Source organism: Denticeps clupeoides, chromosome 10 (genome assembly GCF_900700375.1).
Source record: "Denticeps clupeoides chromosome 10, fDenClu1.1, whole genome shotgun sequence".
NCBI classification, from domain to species: domain Eukaryota; kingdom Metazoa; phylum Chordata; class Actinopteri; order Clupeiformes; family Denticipitidae; genus Denticeps; species Denticeps clupeoides.
Genome location: NC_041716.1, coordinates 5724507 through 5741536, shown reverse-complemented (window position 1 = coordinate 5741536; position 17030 = coordinate 5724507). Strand labels below are relative to the sequence as shown.

At 42.2% G+C, this 17030-nt stretch overlaps 1 protein-coding gene across 8 annotated transcripts in view; it reads left to right on the top strand.

Moving 5' to 3' along the window:
* Positions 1-17030, top strand: part of LOC114797825 (TBC1 domain family member 25-like) — a 31831-nt gene that overhangs the window by 14388 nt on the left and 413 nt on the right. Inside the window, exons 1-8 of one of the 8 annotated variants that reach the window (XM_028993019.1) lie at positions 8370-8577; positions 9532-9641; positions 9743-9897; positions 10034-10227; positions 10318-10506; positions 10988-11263; positions 11963-14168; positions 14345-16051. In XM_028993019.1, coding sequence (XP_028848852.1) covers positions 8533-8577; positions 9532-9641; positions 9743-9897; positions 10034-10227; positions 10318-10506; positions 10988-11263; positions 11963-13651 — 2658 coding nt within the window. In that variant the 5' untranslated portion in view covers positions 8370-8532 and the 3' untranslated portion in view covers positions 13652-14168; positions 14345-16051. Of the gene's footprint in view, positions 1-8369; positions 8578-9531; positions 9642-9742; positions 9898-10033; positions 10507-10987; positions 11264-11962; positions 14169-14344; positions 16052-17030 lie in introns of those variants that run through there. The other 7 variants (XM_028993020.1, XM_028993015.1, XM_028993014.1 and 4 more) reach the window with 7 other exon arrangements.

Genomic DNA, 17030 nt, shown 5'->3' with positions numbered 1-17030 from the left:
TGTGAGAGATATATTAGTTAATGCCTTCAGGCAGGAGATACCCATTTCCAACCTGATAAATTCTATTTGGTTCCACTAATATTGCTTGACAGTAACAGAGGGATAGCAATATAATTGGTACAGGGTTTTATTTCATAATCATTTGACAGAAAGGATTGTTTTGAAATAATAATTGGAGGGTGTCGTGATTAGATGATTAGATGTAGGGCATCCATGTCATAATGTGCATAAGCCACTGTGCACTGCTGTGTGTATTGGCATAGGACATTTGTGCAAAATATTCTGTGTAACGTAATATTTTTATGTAAGTGACATATGTGACTGGGAGGACTAGCTGAAACCTCCCTTGTGTGCAGTCCCTGGGCTGGTCTGGGTGTTTTGACAGAACATTTGGAATGTTATGGCCACACGGGGGCCAGTGCATGTCTAGACACCCGCAGAAGAGGCAAAATGAAGAGGACGGCATAAAAATAAACCCCTTGCGTTCTCAGATGGCTGACTCCTGCCACAGCAGAACCAATTTTAATGAGCTGGATGCAGCAAGTGTGTGTCATGATCAAGTCTCTAGCCTGTCAGGACATTAAGCATAACACAGGTGTTCAGACAGCATGGGCTTCTCTCTTTTTTCAAACAAAAAGTGCTGGAGACCCATGAACAGAACAAAGAGGTTCTCACATCACGTCCAGTCAAAACCTCTACATTGTTGACAGAAGGAGTCTCCAGACATTACAGCAGCCGCTCCATGGTCTGCACAGTAGTGGGCACTTGGACGTGTCAATACACATGCAACTTGTAAATTATTTATTTAAATCAAGACCCTTCATGTTACGATGGATTGCAAGGAAGAAAACTCTGGTAAGTGATGAGCTTTAGGCTAAAGCTCAGTGTTAAAAATCTTGAACATAAATGTGCAAACATCAGGAGCGTGACCAGCATGCTGCTTGAAAATGCTGCTTGAACACATTGCAGTTTTATTAGTAACACAATTTCCAAAATGTATTTCAGACCGAGGTTCGACTGGCCAGCATGCCAGTTAAGGTGAGGCTACATCAAAGGGCAACACATCCCCATGGGTCAACACAAAAACTCTCCTTCGCTTGGGTCACAGTTCACTTGAAGGTCTCGTCGCATGAGCACTGCTGTTCTTTCAGAGGTCAGAGGTCTGAGGCACCTTTAACTTCAAAGGCAGACATAATCAAAGCAATGAAAGGAAAAGGACAAATATGTGCAAAAATCCATCAGCAAATAATAAATTACTAAAATTTTAGCAACTTACTAACAATATATAAAATTATTTTAAAATGAAAAGAAACAATACAAAGAACTCTATAGAACTTCTTGATTAGTAATGTTGATAATGATGCAAAAGGGTTTAATTTTTAATGCTAAGATTGTTCATAAGTAATATTGTTTTTGCGATTCATTTTTCCATCAATTTTGTGAAAATAGGAAAGCTTTTTTCTAGGCTGTTAAGTGTACCTTTGTTTTAATCCAAGCCACAGCCAATAATCTGTTCATTTTTGTTTGCTGAGTATAAATATTTTAGCATTTGCCTTTTAAAGTGACAGTACAATCACTGCAAAAATCTAGATATTCCTCTCAGATTTCAGACACTTACAACATAAGTCAACATCATAGCTCTGCATGCACTTACAATGGGCCCTTGTGCAGCACTTAAAATTAGCAACAGACACAGCCATGCCAGATCTGTCACATATTTAATACTTCTGTTCTCATACATCAAAAGCAGTGGAAAATGTTGACAGGTAATATAACATGTTACAGCATTGCAGAACGATTGAACTTCTGAAGAAAGTGGAGATGATAAATTCCACACGTTGAATACTTACAGGAGCAAAAAATGCAAACGTTCATGTAATAAACAATGTTAAAAAAAAACCTGACAGGGACTGTGTGTATTTTCCGGCTCACTGTAAATAAGTTACAGCTTATAAACGGTATACCGTGTATTGACCCCCACACAGACCCCCCATAGAGCAATGTCACGTTCCTAAGTCTAAGAAACACGACAAGGGTGTGGAGAGGAGGATGTCCACTGTTACACACACAACCAAACAAAGCATACAAACAGTGCTTTTATTTCCAGTGAGCTAACAGGTACAATAAAACAGTGGACTCAGCACAGCTACCCAACATCAGTACAGCCTAAAGGAAGGAATTTTCAGCAGGGATAACTCAAACACGCACAAAAGTCAATGAAAAGGGCACATTTACATTTTACAGCATTTATCAGACGCCCTTATCCAGAGCGACTTACAATCAATAGTTATAGGGACAGTTTCCCTGGAGCAACTTAGGGTTAAGTGTCTTGCTCAGGGACACAATGGTAGTAAGTGGGATTTGAACCTGGGTCTTCTGGTTCACAGGCGAGCGTCTTAACCACTAGGCTACTACCACCCTACATAAAGCTGACAGGCTAACAACAAAGGGGTCTATCACACAAAGCAACAAGACACACGAATGAGATCTCCTTGCATATCTCCGTGGACCCTGGGGACCCCCCCCAAAAGAGTAAGGGCCTAGCAGAACCTGGGGACCTCCCGAACACCATCCGAAGTCTCTTTATATAGGCGGAGATGACCAATGGGCAGATGGTAGGTGGAGCTGGTAGGCTTTAACTCCTCCCTCAAAGTCAACCTAAAAGAGACAGGACACAAAAACACAGCCAGCCACACAGAACACGTGGGAGCATACGTCCAGGAACGTAACATGCTATCATAAAAGAAAGAAAAATATATATGTATATATACACTAAACTAAACTATACTAACTAAAACTTAAATACTGTACAGATTCTATATGAGAAAAGTAAAACTTTTCTGTACAATGAACAGGTCAAACAGGACATAACTGGACAACATTTTGTAGGATGCTTGTAAGGGGATATGTTGGATATTTCAAACAGGACACACAAGACAAGAAAAATGTGCAAAATAAGCAGTAATATGCAAAAAAAAAAATGCAGAGATGTGCAAAATGGTCAGTATGTTATCAGGTGCACAAAGCTGGAAGTGTATTGTGGTTGAATTTATCAGTCTTTTGGTGAAAACCCATCAGATAGAGTTAGTAGTAGCCTAGTGCATAAAGCACTCATCCATGAACCAGGCGACAAGGTCACAGGCTCAAATCCCGCTTATCACCATTGTGTCACTGCGCAGGACACTTTAACGGCGTCTGCTAAATGCATAAATGTAAATGTGCTTGACAGGACATATGCTAATACTTCCTGCACTACTGCGTCGATGATGCGCCCATTCACAAGGATGCACCATAGCAGTGGATGTTTCTAGTAATGAATGCAAGTTGCTGTGAAACCGAAAGAAACTGGTGCACTTTTTGATGGGTTGATGCTACATGGGCCCATTATCCTGCTGTCATAGTTTTCAACCTACGTCTACCTCTCTGCAGATAGGAATAAGTGATGGATAGTTGGGTGGATGGATGAATCGATTGATGGAAGTTGCTCTAAAGCTGTGAACACTTATAGAATGAGAAAAAAACGTGCCTCAAACCAACATGCGTGGCCTATTTCCGAGGTGCTGAAGAGTTTCCAACGTATTTTTGCCAAGCACCAAGTGAAAATGTGCATGAAGAAGTGGTTGACTAACATCCACAACAGAATGCCAGGGCCTGAACGTTGCTGATTTTTCCACAAAACAGGTGGAATCTAACACTGCTGCATGATGAAGGGCTATTGTGTGAGAACTGGAGGATAAACAGAAAAAATATGAGTGAGAGGAGGTCAGTGAAGCGTAAATCTGTATTATTTGGCCCTCCCTTCCACTCTCTCTCTCCTTTCTAGCTATGCTCTTTAGCACTGTCGGGCCTGCCTTGCAATAGGCGGTTTTTCATGTCAGCACAGAGCAAACTTAGTCTTGGCTGCCAGAAAACAAATTTACTGAGCAATGTGGCCGCCCAGGAAGCCCATAAGGGATGGCGAAGGTTCTGCTCGGATCCCCATCATTTACTGGAACTTGTGGAACGGCTGATGCTTACTGTAATCACTCTGTAAAATCAGCAGATATCATTCCAAAAAGATTTGGTTTTTACGCATGTGTGTATATTGACACTGACATACAATAAAATCCATGTTATGAATGCATTAACTACTTAAATTAACAGATGGTGTGTTTCTTAGGAATCCAAGACAATTTGATGTGAAAGTTCTATTAAAAAATCCCTATGTGCTATACTGCTAAAAGACATACAAGCTAATATATAAGATATATAAACTAATATGACCAGAAAACTCTCATATGATTTTTTTTTATTTAGTGCCATGAAAAATTACTATTAGGTAACCCCAGATATATATTAGTTTTTTAGAATACTAAAAATAATAATAAAACAATACAATTATAGAGTTCAAAAGCAGTTCACATGCAGCAAAGAAACTGACACCATGTGAAACCTTCTCATTGCGTTATAAAGTTGTTTTAGCTGTAGTGTATTAGAACTGGCAGACATTGATTGATCTGTTGGATTCTCCTTTTTATAAATGTAATTTTACAGTATTATGGTGAAGATAAATAAAATCAGAACAGTTTATTTATCTGTCTCACAGGAAAGAGATCATCCGAAAACCTTATTCAAAAACTTGTGAGCAGCACCGAGATGAAATGAGAGAGATTTACTAGTTGGAGTGCCAGTGAAGCAGAGCAGACCTGTCTTCAGGGAAGCAAGGACTGGAAGGATGCGCTCCAGACGATCACGCCAGAAACAATCCGACCTCCAGTAATATGACATCACTCGTCTGGGTTTAGACAGAGCGCCCTTACTCCACAAGGGCACATTCTTACCTTGCAGCTTCCAGAACTGCCAAACACCCAGGGCAGAGACACCTTCATTATACATCAACTACAAGAAAAAGACAGACACATGGAAGAATGACACCATTGACTGTATTTTTTCCAATTCTGTTCTTTAAGTGTGTAATTGCAATATTTTGCTCCCATATATTACAGACTAAAGAGAAAGATAAACCTGAAGACATATATCTACTTTTTAAAATATCAACTTTTTATTAACACCATGTAATCTTATTCCAAAAGGTAAAATTAAATAATTCATTACAAACCAACTACTGACATTTCTGAAAAGTTGAACAATTAGAATATTCAAATATGATACATTACATGAGATATGTACACATACTGGTTTTAAATGGAACTGAACCAACTTGAATGCAACATGTGGATGTCACTCTTCAGTACTTGTTTCCTGCAGAGAACTGGAAGATGCATTATATGGTCTTAAATCAGTGTCACACTTACAGTCATCTTCAGAAACCCCATTCATGCACATTTTAATATATGCTGCTATGGAGAAGGAGTTACAACTTGCCATTGATCTCCTTCTGTAACACTTCATCATGTATGAGGTGACAGGTTGGGAAAAGACGGTCCTGTTGCACCGGTCCTGTGCTCAGAAGCAAGGTTGCAGAAGTGGAACTAAAAAATGTTATTAGAGTCTGGGTCCATCGCTTTGAAAACACCAGTATTTCACCTCGCCCCACATTGTATTGTCTGGCCGGGGTTTCTGACAACTGAATGATGGGAGATTCTGGGGCCAACAGAGAGGCGTGCTTGGATCACCGGAATCTGAATTGTCTGTCGGGCCAAGTCAGAGTGCATCAAGGGCAAAGTAGCAGAGTTCAGTGCATCAGATGCATGTGCACACACTTGCATATTCTCCGGTGCACGACAAAGACCTGGTCCAAAAAAACGTAAAAGACCTAGTCGTCCAATTCTTCTCCTTTCCTTTAAGACAAAATTGTAGGGTGATGCCTTTGACACATTTCACTGGGCATCCTTGACTCCTGGCTTATAGATCAAACTCAGTTATGTGTAACAGGCTTAAACTTATTACAAAAACCAGAGTAAGTCATTAAGGCAGCTTCAGAAATAAGCCAAGGATCAAATGCACAATGTAGGCCAGCCATGACAGAGAAGTGATACAATAAAGCATAAAAACAGACAGTAAACCATAAAAACACATATATTATATTTTTTGCTGTCCGTGTAAGCATTGGTAGGGTACCATTTCATTGTTGTAATAATGTCGAGTAGAAATGTCCAAAACCCCAGTCAAGAAGCGTTTAAACCACAGCTACAGTTGAACATGAAAGACAAAAGCCTTTTGGTGCAGATTGGATTAGCCTGTTTGAAACAGGGGACAAGAACATCCCTCCGTGAGACCTATCCTCTTTTCAAGTGCACAAAAAACAGAGTCTTCTGAAAAGAAATAATAGCTGTTTGTTGCCCAGCTCTAGCACTACTAAGACTGCTTAACCCTGACCTTACACTCCTGGCATTCACCTACGACTCCACCGAACAGTGGAGGTCTGAGCCCACATCCCTTCCGATCCCTCCCTGACCTGCTTCCCTTGACATGCGCATACCAGAAGCCATGAGAACAGGTCCACTCAAACAAAGCCTTCCAGTTTGTCAGAGTTCACTGGGTTTTTACGGGTTTCTGCGCTCCTTGCATTTCAAAACATGGCATTTGGATTGTACTGCCACCTACTGAAATGAGCGAAGAAGACCAACGTTTAGGGTTTTTCGACTACATTCAACCCTCGGGTAGGATAAAATAACAAAATATTCTTTTGCTTGTGAATTGAGGGTAAGCTTTTGATATGATGTATGGTATTTCATGTACTGTATTTGCCCAAAGCGACTTACAACGTACTTTCAGGTTACAGTGAAGTTATTTCTGGTTCACCAGGACTCTGTTGTAGTTTTCTTTCTACATAACGTAAGTTAGCCTAGGAGGAAAGACCCTTAAGCTGCCATTTGAACGCACGGTGCTGTTTTCTACCTCGAGGGGAATTTCTTCCACCACCTTGGGCCAGAGAATAGTCTAGAGACGATACAGAATTAGTGTTTTTTCCTTGTACCTTTAGAATACTTGAGAATACTGAGATTTGAGGTGCATTATAAACAATATAATAAAGGCTCTGAAGGTAGGATTGGTGCTTCCCTGGCTTTTAGGCGCTTCATATTTTGAATCTGATGGGAGCGGCGTGGTTGGGCAGTGGTGCCTAGCGGTTAAGGAGCAGCCCCGTAATTAGAAGGTTGCTGGTTGAATCCCCCGATCTGCCGAGGTGCCCACTTAGGTGCCACTAGCAAAGCCCCGTCAACCACACACTGCTCCCGTGCGCCTGTCATGGCTGCCCACTGCTCAATCATGGTGATGACAGTTTAATTCAGAGGACAATTTCAATGTGTGCAACCGTGGTGCTGCGCTGCTGTGTAATCCATGTGAAATCACTACACAACTTCAACATTGGCGCATTGCGGGGGGGGAATTGGGAAGGCTAAACGCCAGCCACGTTGCTGCATTCTGTATTAGTTGTAGAGGATTGCTGTTTCAGTATTCAGTATTACCACCACAAATAATCTGTTTTATATAACATCTATACAGATTATTGTTTCTCTGGAATATTTAAATCTGTTTTAAACTATGCATCCATTAACTGATGGAGAAGTTACCAGAAGTTAAGATTTCGTTTCGAATTTTACTTTCCACCTTGTGATGTTCAGCCATTTGAACCGTTCTGCATGTAGGGGTGTAAATTCACCAAGACTTTTTACAGGAATTTTTCTTTCTGAGACATTAAAAAACCTCACGTAATGTAAACGTGTCTCCTAATTTCTGATAAACTTCAGCAAATTTTGTCATGTACCATGTACATGTGAACGGTTAATATTGAACGATAGTTTGGTTTTAGAGCGACTCACGTCACACGGATCGTTTTTAAATCATAAATAATGGGCAGTTCTAAACCAGTGCATTTAAAAGGACTGGTGATGCTGTGAATGTGAGCCTTTCTGAACCGCATTCATTGCATCGAGGAACTGCAGGAGCCAGATGGGACGCACAAATGTTCCCAAAAGCAATTCAGTGCAAACGAATGACGTCATGTGCGCTGCCGTCATCAGCCAGCATGGGCATCCAAACACGCACAGAAAAAAAAACAACAACGAGCACGCACAAGCAAGACATCAAAATAAAAGTCTAAAACTGAAACAAGGAAAGTACGCCAGCGTAAGCAAATTCAAAACATTGGTCAATGACACTGGCATATGCTTCAGTGTTCATTGTATTTTAAATATTACTATCAAAAAGATAATAAGCAGAACATTAAATTATGCAGTAATGTCCACATTAAAAATCTAATTAATAATAATTAAGCGCATTAATCATGTAATAAACAATCTGGGTTCTAAATAAGTCACATAAAACGGTCACTTTACCCCCCCTCCACCGGACACAAACTTCTAATAAAGATCGCGATCACCGGGGCTCTTATTTTGAAAGATAGCCTGGTTGGCAGTACAGGAAGTAAACCTCTCCGATTGCGACGTTTTCGCCGTACCAGACAAAGCGTTGACTTGGGGCAGAAAAAAAAGCGGCTACCCGCCGCGGACGTTCGCGTCTTGCTCCTCTCTAATGGCGCCGTGATCGAGTTTTGGACTGCCGCGGCCATTTCCGAGCGGACTCCCCGCCATGGCGGCCGACGAGGAGAGGGGGGTTGTGCGTGTCAAAGTCAAGGTGAGAAATGATGTGGAGATGCTGTCGCCGGCTTTCGGACTAGCTAACATTAGGCTGCATGTCGTTGCTGTTTTGTGTGTGTGTGTGTGTATATGTGTGGGGGTTTGGTCTTTAAATTTCTTTCACCGGCTTCAAGCTGTCTGGTTATTATTGGACGCAGTCACTGGGAAATTTTAAATTCTACTACGTTTTTTATTTCAGCATGTCACCGTCGTTGTGAAACGAGTACATTTTGGACAGCAGCATCATGACAACATCACCCGACGTCACCTGCCCTGTTAATTATTACATTAGATAATTTTTTTTCGTCGTTAGGCCATAGAATAATATTGTTACAGAATAATATATATATGGTTTTTTTTTTACCTTAAAGATTATTGTTTTAGTGTTACTATTTGCCTTATATATACATGTGTATCTCGCATATGAGTGATCTCTTCAAGAAAAATTCTACAGATGGAGAATACTATTGTATTGCAAAAAATTGAGAATAGAGTCTCTTTCTCTACGCACATTACGTCTTTTTATGAAAATAAGGCAATTCACCCATAAGCTCTTTAGCTAAATCAGTATTTGATAAATGTTTGGCCTTTTTTCTTATGCTAACAAAATAGCTCTCGGTGGTTTGTATTGTATCGGTTTCTCTTTTTTTTAGCATCTTTCGTTCCTTATCTGCAAAATAAGAATCAATACATTAACTTTTGAACGTTTATCTTTATTGATAAAAGCACAGAAAAGTAAACACTGTAATCTGTGTTATTGTACAGTGTTATTGTTTAAAGCAGAAATGATGTTTGCATGATGTTCTCTCCCTAATTTATGTCTTTTATGGCCTTGGATGCTTAAGATGACCTTAAGATGCTTGTGATATTCATTTACTGACTTTAAAAAAAAAAAAAAAAAAAAAGATTTTTAGAACGCGTAACACTAACATTATTCATCTCTGTTTTTCAGAAATGCGAGGGAGCGCTGCCAGTAGAGTTTCGCTCTTTCGCTGTTGATCCACAGATTACATCGCTGGAAGTGCTGCAGCACATTCTCATACGAGCCTTTGAACTGAACGGGTTTGTACAAAAGGCAGTTTTTTTGTTTGTTTTTTGTTTTGCTGCCGCAGCAAATTAAAACTGACTGTCGTGTGGGTCTGCGTTCCGCTGTTTCTCTTCAGCAAACGAAATTTTGGTATTAGTTACCTCTCTCGGGATCGTGGAGGAGTGGAGGTGTACCTCTCCTTGCTCTCCGACTGGGATTTGGACGCTGCGTTTGTCAGCGCTGCTAAACCGTACCTGCAACTCAAGATGGACATTAAGCCGTCCGAAGACAGTGAGCAGACTCTCCTTTTTTTCTTGATTGTAGCTGTGTTTAGGTGTTTCTCGGTTCTTAACAGCTGATTTGGCGGTCTTGCTGTTTGTCTGCCTGCCTGCCTGCCTGCCTGCCTGCCTGCCTGCCTGCCTGCTAGGTCCTGTCCTGGAGGACTGGGACATTATCAGCCCAAAAGATGTCATCGGTTCTGATCAGCTCTCTGGGGAGAAGCGGTCGCTGGCAGCTGCAGCTCTTCCCTTCACACAGTCCCTCCTCTCCCAGGTTACTGATGATGTTCTTCACCCTGTCAGCCAGATGTTTTACCAGCCTTTCTCTGCTGCGTTCAGTCAGGTTCAACATTCGTCGCATGTTTATGGATGTCACAGCTCACCCACTTGCTGTTGTGGTTTTTTTAACGCCTCACTCTGCCTCGAACTCCAGATGGGTCGGACGCTGTCCAGGGTCCAGCAGGCTTTGAGTTGGTCGTATGGTGAGGAGGTGAAGCCTTTCAAGCCACCACTGAGCGATGCTGAATTCCACAGCTATCTCAACGGCCAGGGCCAGCTGACACGGCCAGAGGAGCTGCGACTGCGCATTTACCACGGAGGGGTGGAGCCGTCATTGCGGAAAGTATGCAAGAGGCAAACAGTCTTGATAAATCAGAAGGAACATGGAAATAGTTGTGAACATAAATTCACCGTGTACATTTACCAAGGACTGGAGTAAGGCACAATTTGTGTGTTTTTTTTTTTTGTTTTTTTTTGTGTATTTGCAAATGCTAATGCAAGATCAATAGAATGACAGACTTAGGAATGTCCACACACTTTTTAGCCACTTTATTACTATTAAATATGAGTGTTTGAATGGCAACTACAAAGACAAAAACAATGGGCAAAATAGTTTAGGTTTAGCTTCTATGTGGCGTAAAAGCACTGCTATAAGCAGCATTGTTTGGTTTAAGTGGAGAGGTCAGTTTCCCACTTTGCACACTTTGCACACTTCTACTTTTATTTTAGCAAAATTTTGTATATTTAGTACAGTAGACCTACTGCTTTTCTTGCAACGATTTCTTTTTTCATTGCATTTTGCTTTTCTTTGGTCACCCTCTCAGGTAGTATGGCGATACCTCCTCAACGTGTATCCTGATGGGCTAACTGGTCAGGAGAGAATGGACTACATGAAGAAAAAGACTCGAGAGTATGACCAGCTGAAAAGGGAATGGACTGCCAGGGCCAGCTCCGAAGATCTGGAGTTCATCAGGGGAAATGTGCTGAAAGACGTGCTCAGAACAGACCGGGCTCATCCGTACTATGCTGGTTCTGAGGACAGTCCCCATCTCACCGCCCTCACTGACCTGCTGACCACCTTTGCAATCACCCATCCGCAGGTCTGCATTTGTCACAGTTATGTTAACGTTGTATTCATGTTACCAGCATGAGTTCAAATAGGACAAAAATAGACTGAGCAAAGCACCGTCCCCACACACTACTCACCAAGGGTGATGGTTAAAAGCAGAGGACACGAAATATAACCTGACCATTACATAGCTACTTAGAGTTTTGGTCAGAGGCTGACATACAATCACCATGGGAGTGAAAGTGAAGTCATTGTCATTGTGATAAACAGCAAGCACAGCACACGGTGCACACAGTGAAATTTGTCCTCTGCATTTAACCCATCACCCTGAGTGAGCAGTGTGCAGCAGTGTGCAAATGTTGAATTTGGCACCGTCTGTCAGTGTTGTGTATACATTGTATAAATACACCGAATACATTTTTTTGCATTATGCAGAGTTAACAAACAATAATTAAGTGCTAGTGCTAGCAAGTGCACTGAGTGCTAGCAATACCCACAAGTTAAACAGGGTTTCAACTTGTGACTTTTTGGTCTTCCGGTTCATAGGAGAGTGTGTTACCTGGGCTACTACCACCACCATACCCCGTTGGTGATTGTACCTCAAGTGTCTGATACAGAAAAGCCTTTGCAACATAAAGTCTAAGCTTATGTTTGCAAATTAATGGTGTATGAAAAAGCATCAGTCCCGAGGCTACTAATTACTTTGATGTTCCTGCTTCTTTATCCATAGGTGTCATACTGTCAAGGAATGAGTGACATCGCTTCGCCAATCCTTGCTGTAATGGACAATGAAGCTCATGCATTCATCTGCTTCTGTGGCATCATGAAAAGACTAGAGGGCAATTTCCGGCCGGATGGTCAACTAATGTCAGTGAAGTTCCAACACCTTAAACTGCTCTTGCAGTATTCTGACCCTGAGTTTTATGCCTACTTGGTTTCGCGAGGAGCCGATGACCTCTTCTTTTGCTACCGATGGCTACTTTTGGAGCTTAAAAGAGAGTTTGCCTTCGACGATGCTTTACGGATGCTGGAAGTTACCTGGAGTTCTCTTCCCCCTGACCCACCTGAAACAGAGGTGGAGCTGGTTGGGCCACCCCTTGAGTCAGAGAAACCCTTGAACTTCGAGCAAGGGTGTGGAATGGCAGTGAGTGAGGAGAAGGAAGAAGAGCAAAAGTTGAGGCAACGGAAACGTCACATGCTGAGGCCCTCAAGAGAAGAAGCGGATGGAGAAAGGAAGGTCACCGTTGAAGAAAAATCTAAATATGATGCAGGGTGTTTACCTCGTGATTATGGGGTTAAGAACAATGGCGAACCTGTCCCTCCTTTTGAGAAGCAGCCCAGTTTTGGTGAGTTTAAATACTACAGTGCTCGGAATGATGACAGTTTTGACATGGGGGACAAAGAATCTGCAGTTTCACCGATGGAATTTCAATCCCCTCATGTGCCATCGTCCCTCCTTCCTGCACGGCAGTCTACAGAAGAAAGCGAGGAAGACCCTAGCGAGAGGGAGCCCCTCATCCGGAGCCAAGCGAAGACTTCAGAAATGGAGGCGAGGATTTCACCCAGTGGAGAGGCTGCGTCTCCAGCTTCTCCTTTACCTCCTCACCTACCCAGCTGGATAAATGGTTCCAGCCAGCCCACCTGGAGGGGGATGTCTCCAGAACCGGCACCTTCAAAATGCCATTTGTCCACATTAACTAATGGGACACCAGCATCACCAGAGAAAACCTCTGCGAGATTGGCCTCCTCGCCTTCAACATCTCATGGAAACAAGGCCAATTCCCCATCTACTCTCACTGGAAAGCCTACCGTATTGTCGCCATCTTTGTCATGCCCTCAGAATCGCTCGTTGCTTTCTTCTCCTGTCCTGTCCTTCGGAAAGTCTACTTCCCTTCCTAAGCCTTTTTCCAGTAACCTCCCCTCACCGAGCTCCAAAGCCTCCAGCAGCGTGATGAACTCTCCAAACTCCAACAAACTGGAGAGCGGCACAATTAAACCCTGTTCCCTACCGCCGCCTCAGGAGTTCGGCAAAGGTAATCCCTTCATGCTGTTTCTGTGCCTCTCAATTCTACTGGAGCACCGGGACCACATAGTCAAGAACAGTTTAGATTACAACGAACTGGCCATGCACTTCGACCGCCTGGTACGCCGACACAACCTTGGACGGATATTGCAGCGGGCCAAAGCCCTCTTTGCTGATTACCTCCAGAGCGAGGTCTGGGACTCTGAAGAAGGGGACGAGGTCAGTCTGGACTCGCCCACCACCGCTGAAGCCGGCCTCCACTCCCCCAGCACCCGGCCGGGCTGCCCGTCTCGGCACTCCCCGACACAGGCGCCGTCGCCCAACTCTACGTATAACCTTGCGTCGACCGTTCCCTCTCCCACAACTCCCGCTGCCCTCTCGCCGTCTTCGTCCTGATGCCTTCCCAGCAGCATTCTGTGTACGCAAAGAGACGTTTACGAACAAAGCAACACGTTCACGGGTGCTCCCCTTTTCATCCACGGCACCTCCCCCTGTTTTCTAAACCCAGAACCAGCGGATTAATTGCTCTTGCATCAAACCAGGAGGGCAGCCGCTAGTGCGCGCCGCCTCCAACGCATGTGAAGTCTGCAGCCGTCCACTTCTCCTGATCTGATGGCATCCGTCGTCCCCAGTTACAGTCGCCGTAGTGATGAAGGGGTGTTCGTTCCACCATTTCCTTGATTGCATCCCTTTCCTTCTTGTTTTATTTTGCCCACAGCCTCAGTGGCCTTCTCTCTGCATTTCTTCAAACAAACTAAGGTGTGATTCCATTTTTCTTTTTTTTTTTTTTGCCAGCTACAGCCATTTAGTCGGGTGGGAAAACAGAATGAAGTGTGCAATCACAGTCCCCCTAGTTACACAGGAGGATGTGGTTTCGTTGCTGCAACTTGGATTCGCCAAGGATGTTGTTTAAGTAAGTGGGTGTAGAATTTGACTTGTTTAAACCAGTCTTTTTTTTTTTTTTGGTGTTTAGCATTATCACTCATTTGTCTCCCTCTTCGTTTGCTGTGCTTCTGTTTACTTAAAGGGAAGTACTAATCTGAATGATTACTGTTGTTTCTGTGCATGACCAAAGCTTTATGATCTTAGGGCTTATTTATTGCAAATCCTCGGTTTGCCTCAGACGACCCATCAGTGTTTCTAGTTTTGGAAACTTTTCTCATCTAATTCGGTGAGTCTCAATCAAGTCGTTTTTTTTCTGGTGCATCATGAAGTACATCAAGTGCAATATTCAGTTTACGTAATGGATAGACAGGTAATTTTATTATTCCTCATTCTGTCTCATTATTTCAATTCCTTGTAATATTTAAATGATAGGTGCTCATAGGGTGAAGTGGTTCTTTGTTAAATTGCAAAGTACAGATGCTTTTATGTTTTAGTTATATGTAATTTTCAAACACGCATCCATAAATGTGAATCAGACACATGGGCTGGCTGTATGTCTGAATATGTTTCATGAGATGAAATGATTTCAGCCATAGGGTAAGTTCACGTCTGAATATGTTTCATGAGATGAAGTTGTTGCTACTGTAAGGTTCTTGCAAATTTTTCTTACCACTATTGCTTCAATTTTTGCAAAATTCAGCTGGTATTATATGACTTTGGTGCTCATTCCCATCGTTTAGTTGAGAAGGCACTGTACACAGTTATTACAAGGTTGCAGCCCTGAGGTTGTTACTTCCTATGTTTCCCCACCATTATGTTAACATTCATAATGAGGCAAGGTGAGCAGTGAACAGGATGTTTGGAGAAGGTGTCGCCCTGTCAAGATTCCGTGGGAATAAAAAGGAATATCCTTTGGTGGTTTTGTCTCATGAAACCTTTTTTTTTTATTTATTTTTTTTTTTTTACATACATTATACCATCTTTACCACCAAAGGTTAGGTCTTATTAATTAATTGCCAATAATGGCCTACTGTATTAAGCATGTCATTATGAAGTGTGTTTTGTTTAAAGGGACCTCTTTATGTTCACGTAATCCTGACGGACCCATGGCAACAGATACTGTTTCAGCATGTGCTGCGTTGGTCCGTGGAGTTTGTGCAATTGGATTGGGTCTTGTAGTATTTGATGGGATTGCCCGACGCGGGGTAACTCGAGTCGATGCCTTGCACAAAAAGACCTGTTTAATAGACTTGACACAGTTCTGGGCATTTATTTATATGTCTTAACACCAAGTGTTCTTTTCCACCCCCCCCCCCCCCCACCCCCCCCCATATGTTTCACTTAAAAGTGCTCTCAGTGGGTTCTTCACAAGGACCAACTGAATTTTTTCGTTCTTTTTCTAAAAATAGACATGTTGCTGGCCTTTTGGTTTTTTTGTTGTGATCCTTAATAAGGTTATGTGTGTGAAAATGTAGGTTTTGTATCATACTGTATATTTAATATTTACTCATGGAAATTGTTGCTGGACTGAGTGCTAGCAATACCCATATTTGTAAAATAAAGGTCATTTAACTTAACTGTGAATGTGCAGACGTCTTGGGCTAAAATATGCAATATTAGTATGGTCGCTCCTGATTGACTGACTGTTCTTATATTCACCACTAGGGGGGGCTCAGCTGTCACTAAAGGTATGGTCCTGACATTTACAGTATTTATCAGACACCCTTATCCAGAGCGCCTTAGTCATTAGTTACAGGGACAGTCCCCCTGGAGACAATCAGGGTTAAGTGTCTTGCTCAGGGACACAATGGTAGTAAGTGGGGTTTGTAACCGGGGTCTTCTGGTTCATAGGTGTATGTCTTACCCACTAGGCTACTACCCAGTTATTATCATAAACAGCAAGAAATCACTAAAGATACACGGAAGCAGTGCCACAGAGGCCCATGTGGTTGGTCAGGATTGAGGTGGTAGATGATATCCTGGGCTGTATTGTTCAATGGCCAGTTTGATTCCTGAGGTTGCGTTGGACAGTTTATTCCAAGATTGTTCACCTTAGGCCAAGCTGAAATGGCCTCTGCAGTTGGCATAAATCATACATTTCTTACACTAGTGTGCTGTCCTCCTCTCCAGACTTTCCACATTCATCCAGAAGAGGGCCTCATAGGTTCAGTTTATCAAATGTCTGTGTGTGCGTGTGTATACAGTATTTTCAAAATAATAGCAGTGCTGTGCAACTAACCAGAATAATCCAGGTTTTTAGTATATTTTTATTGCTACATGGCAAACAAGTTACCAGTAGGTGCAATGGAATCTCCAAACTCTGAATCCACAGTACACAGTGAAGACAGTGAAGCATGGTGGTGCATGATATGGGCATGTTTCTCTTACTATGGTGTTGGGCTTATTTATCGCATACTAGGAATCATGGATCAGTTTGCATATGTCAAAATACTTGAGGTCATGCCCTTGAAATGGGTGTTTCAAAAAGACAATGACCCCAAACACACTAGTAAACGTGCAAAGTCTTGGTTCCAAACCAACAAAATTAATGTTATGGACCTTAATCCAACCAAGAACCTGTGGGGTGATATCAAAAATGCTGTTTCTGAAGCAAAACCAAGAAATGTAACTGAATTGTGGAATGTTGTTAAAGAATCATGGAATGGAATAACAGCTGAAAGGTGCCATAAGTTGGTTGACTCCAAACCGCATCTATAAAAACGGTGGTCATACAACAAAATATTAGTTTAGTGATTCACAGGTTTGCTAAATCCTAGAAGCAAATATATTGTACAATATATTTTTGCGTTTGTACAGTCAACGGCAGACTTCTGTTTTTTTTTTTTAACACACCCCTTTCAACTGACAGCCTTAAGAGTGTGCATATCAT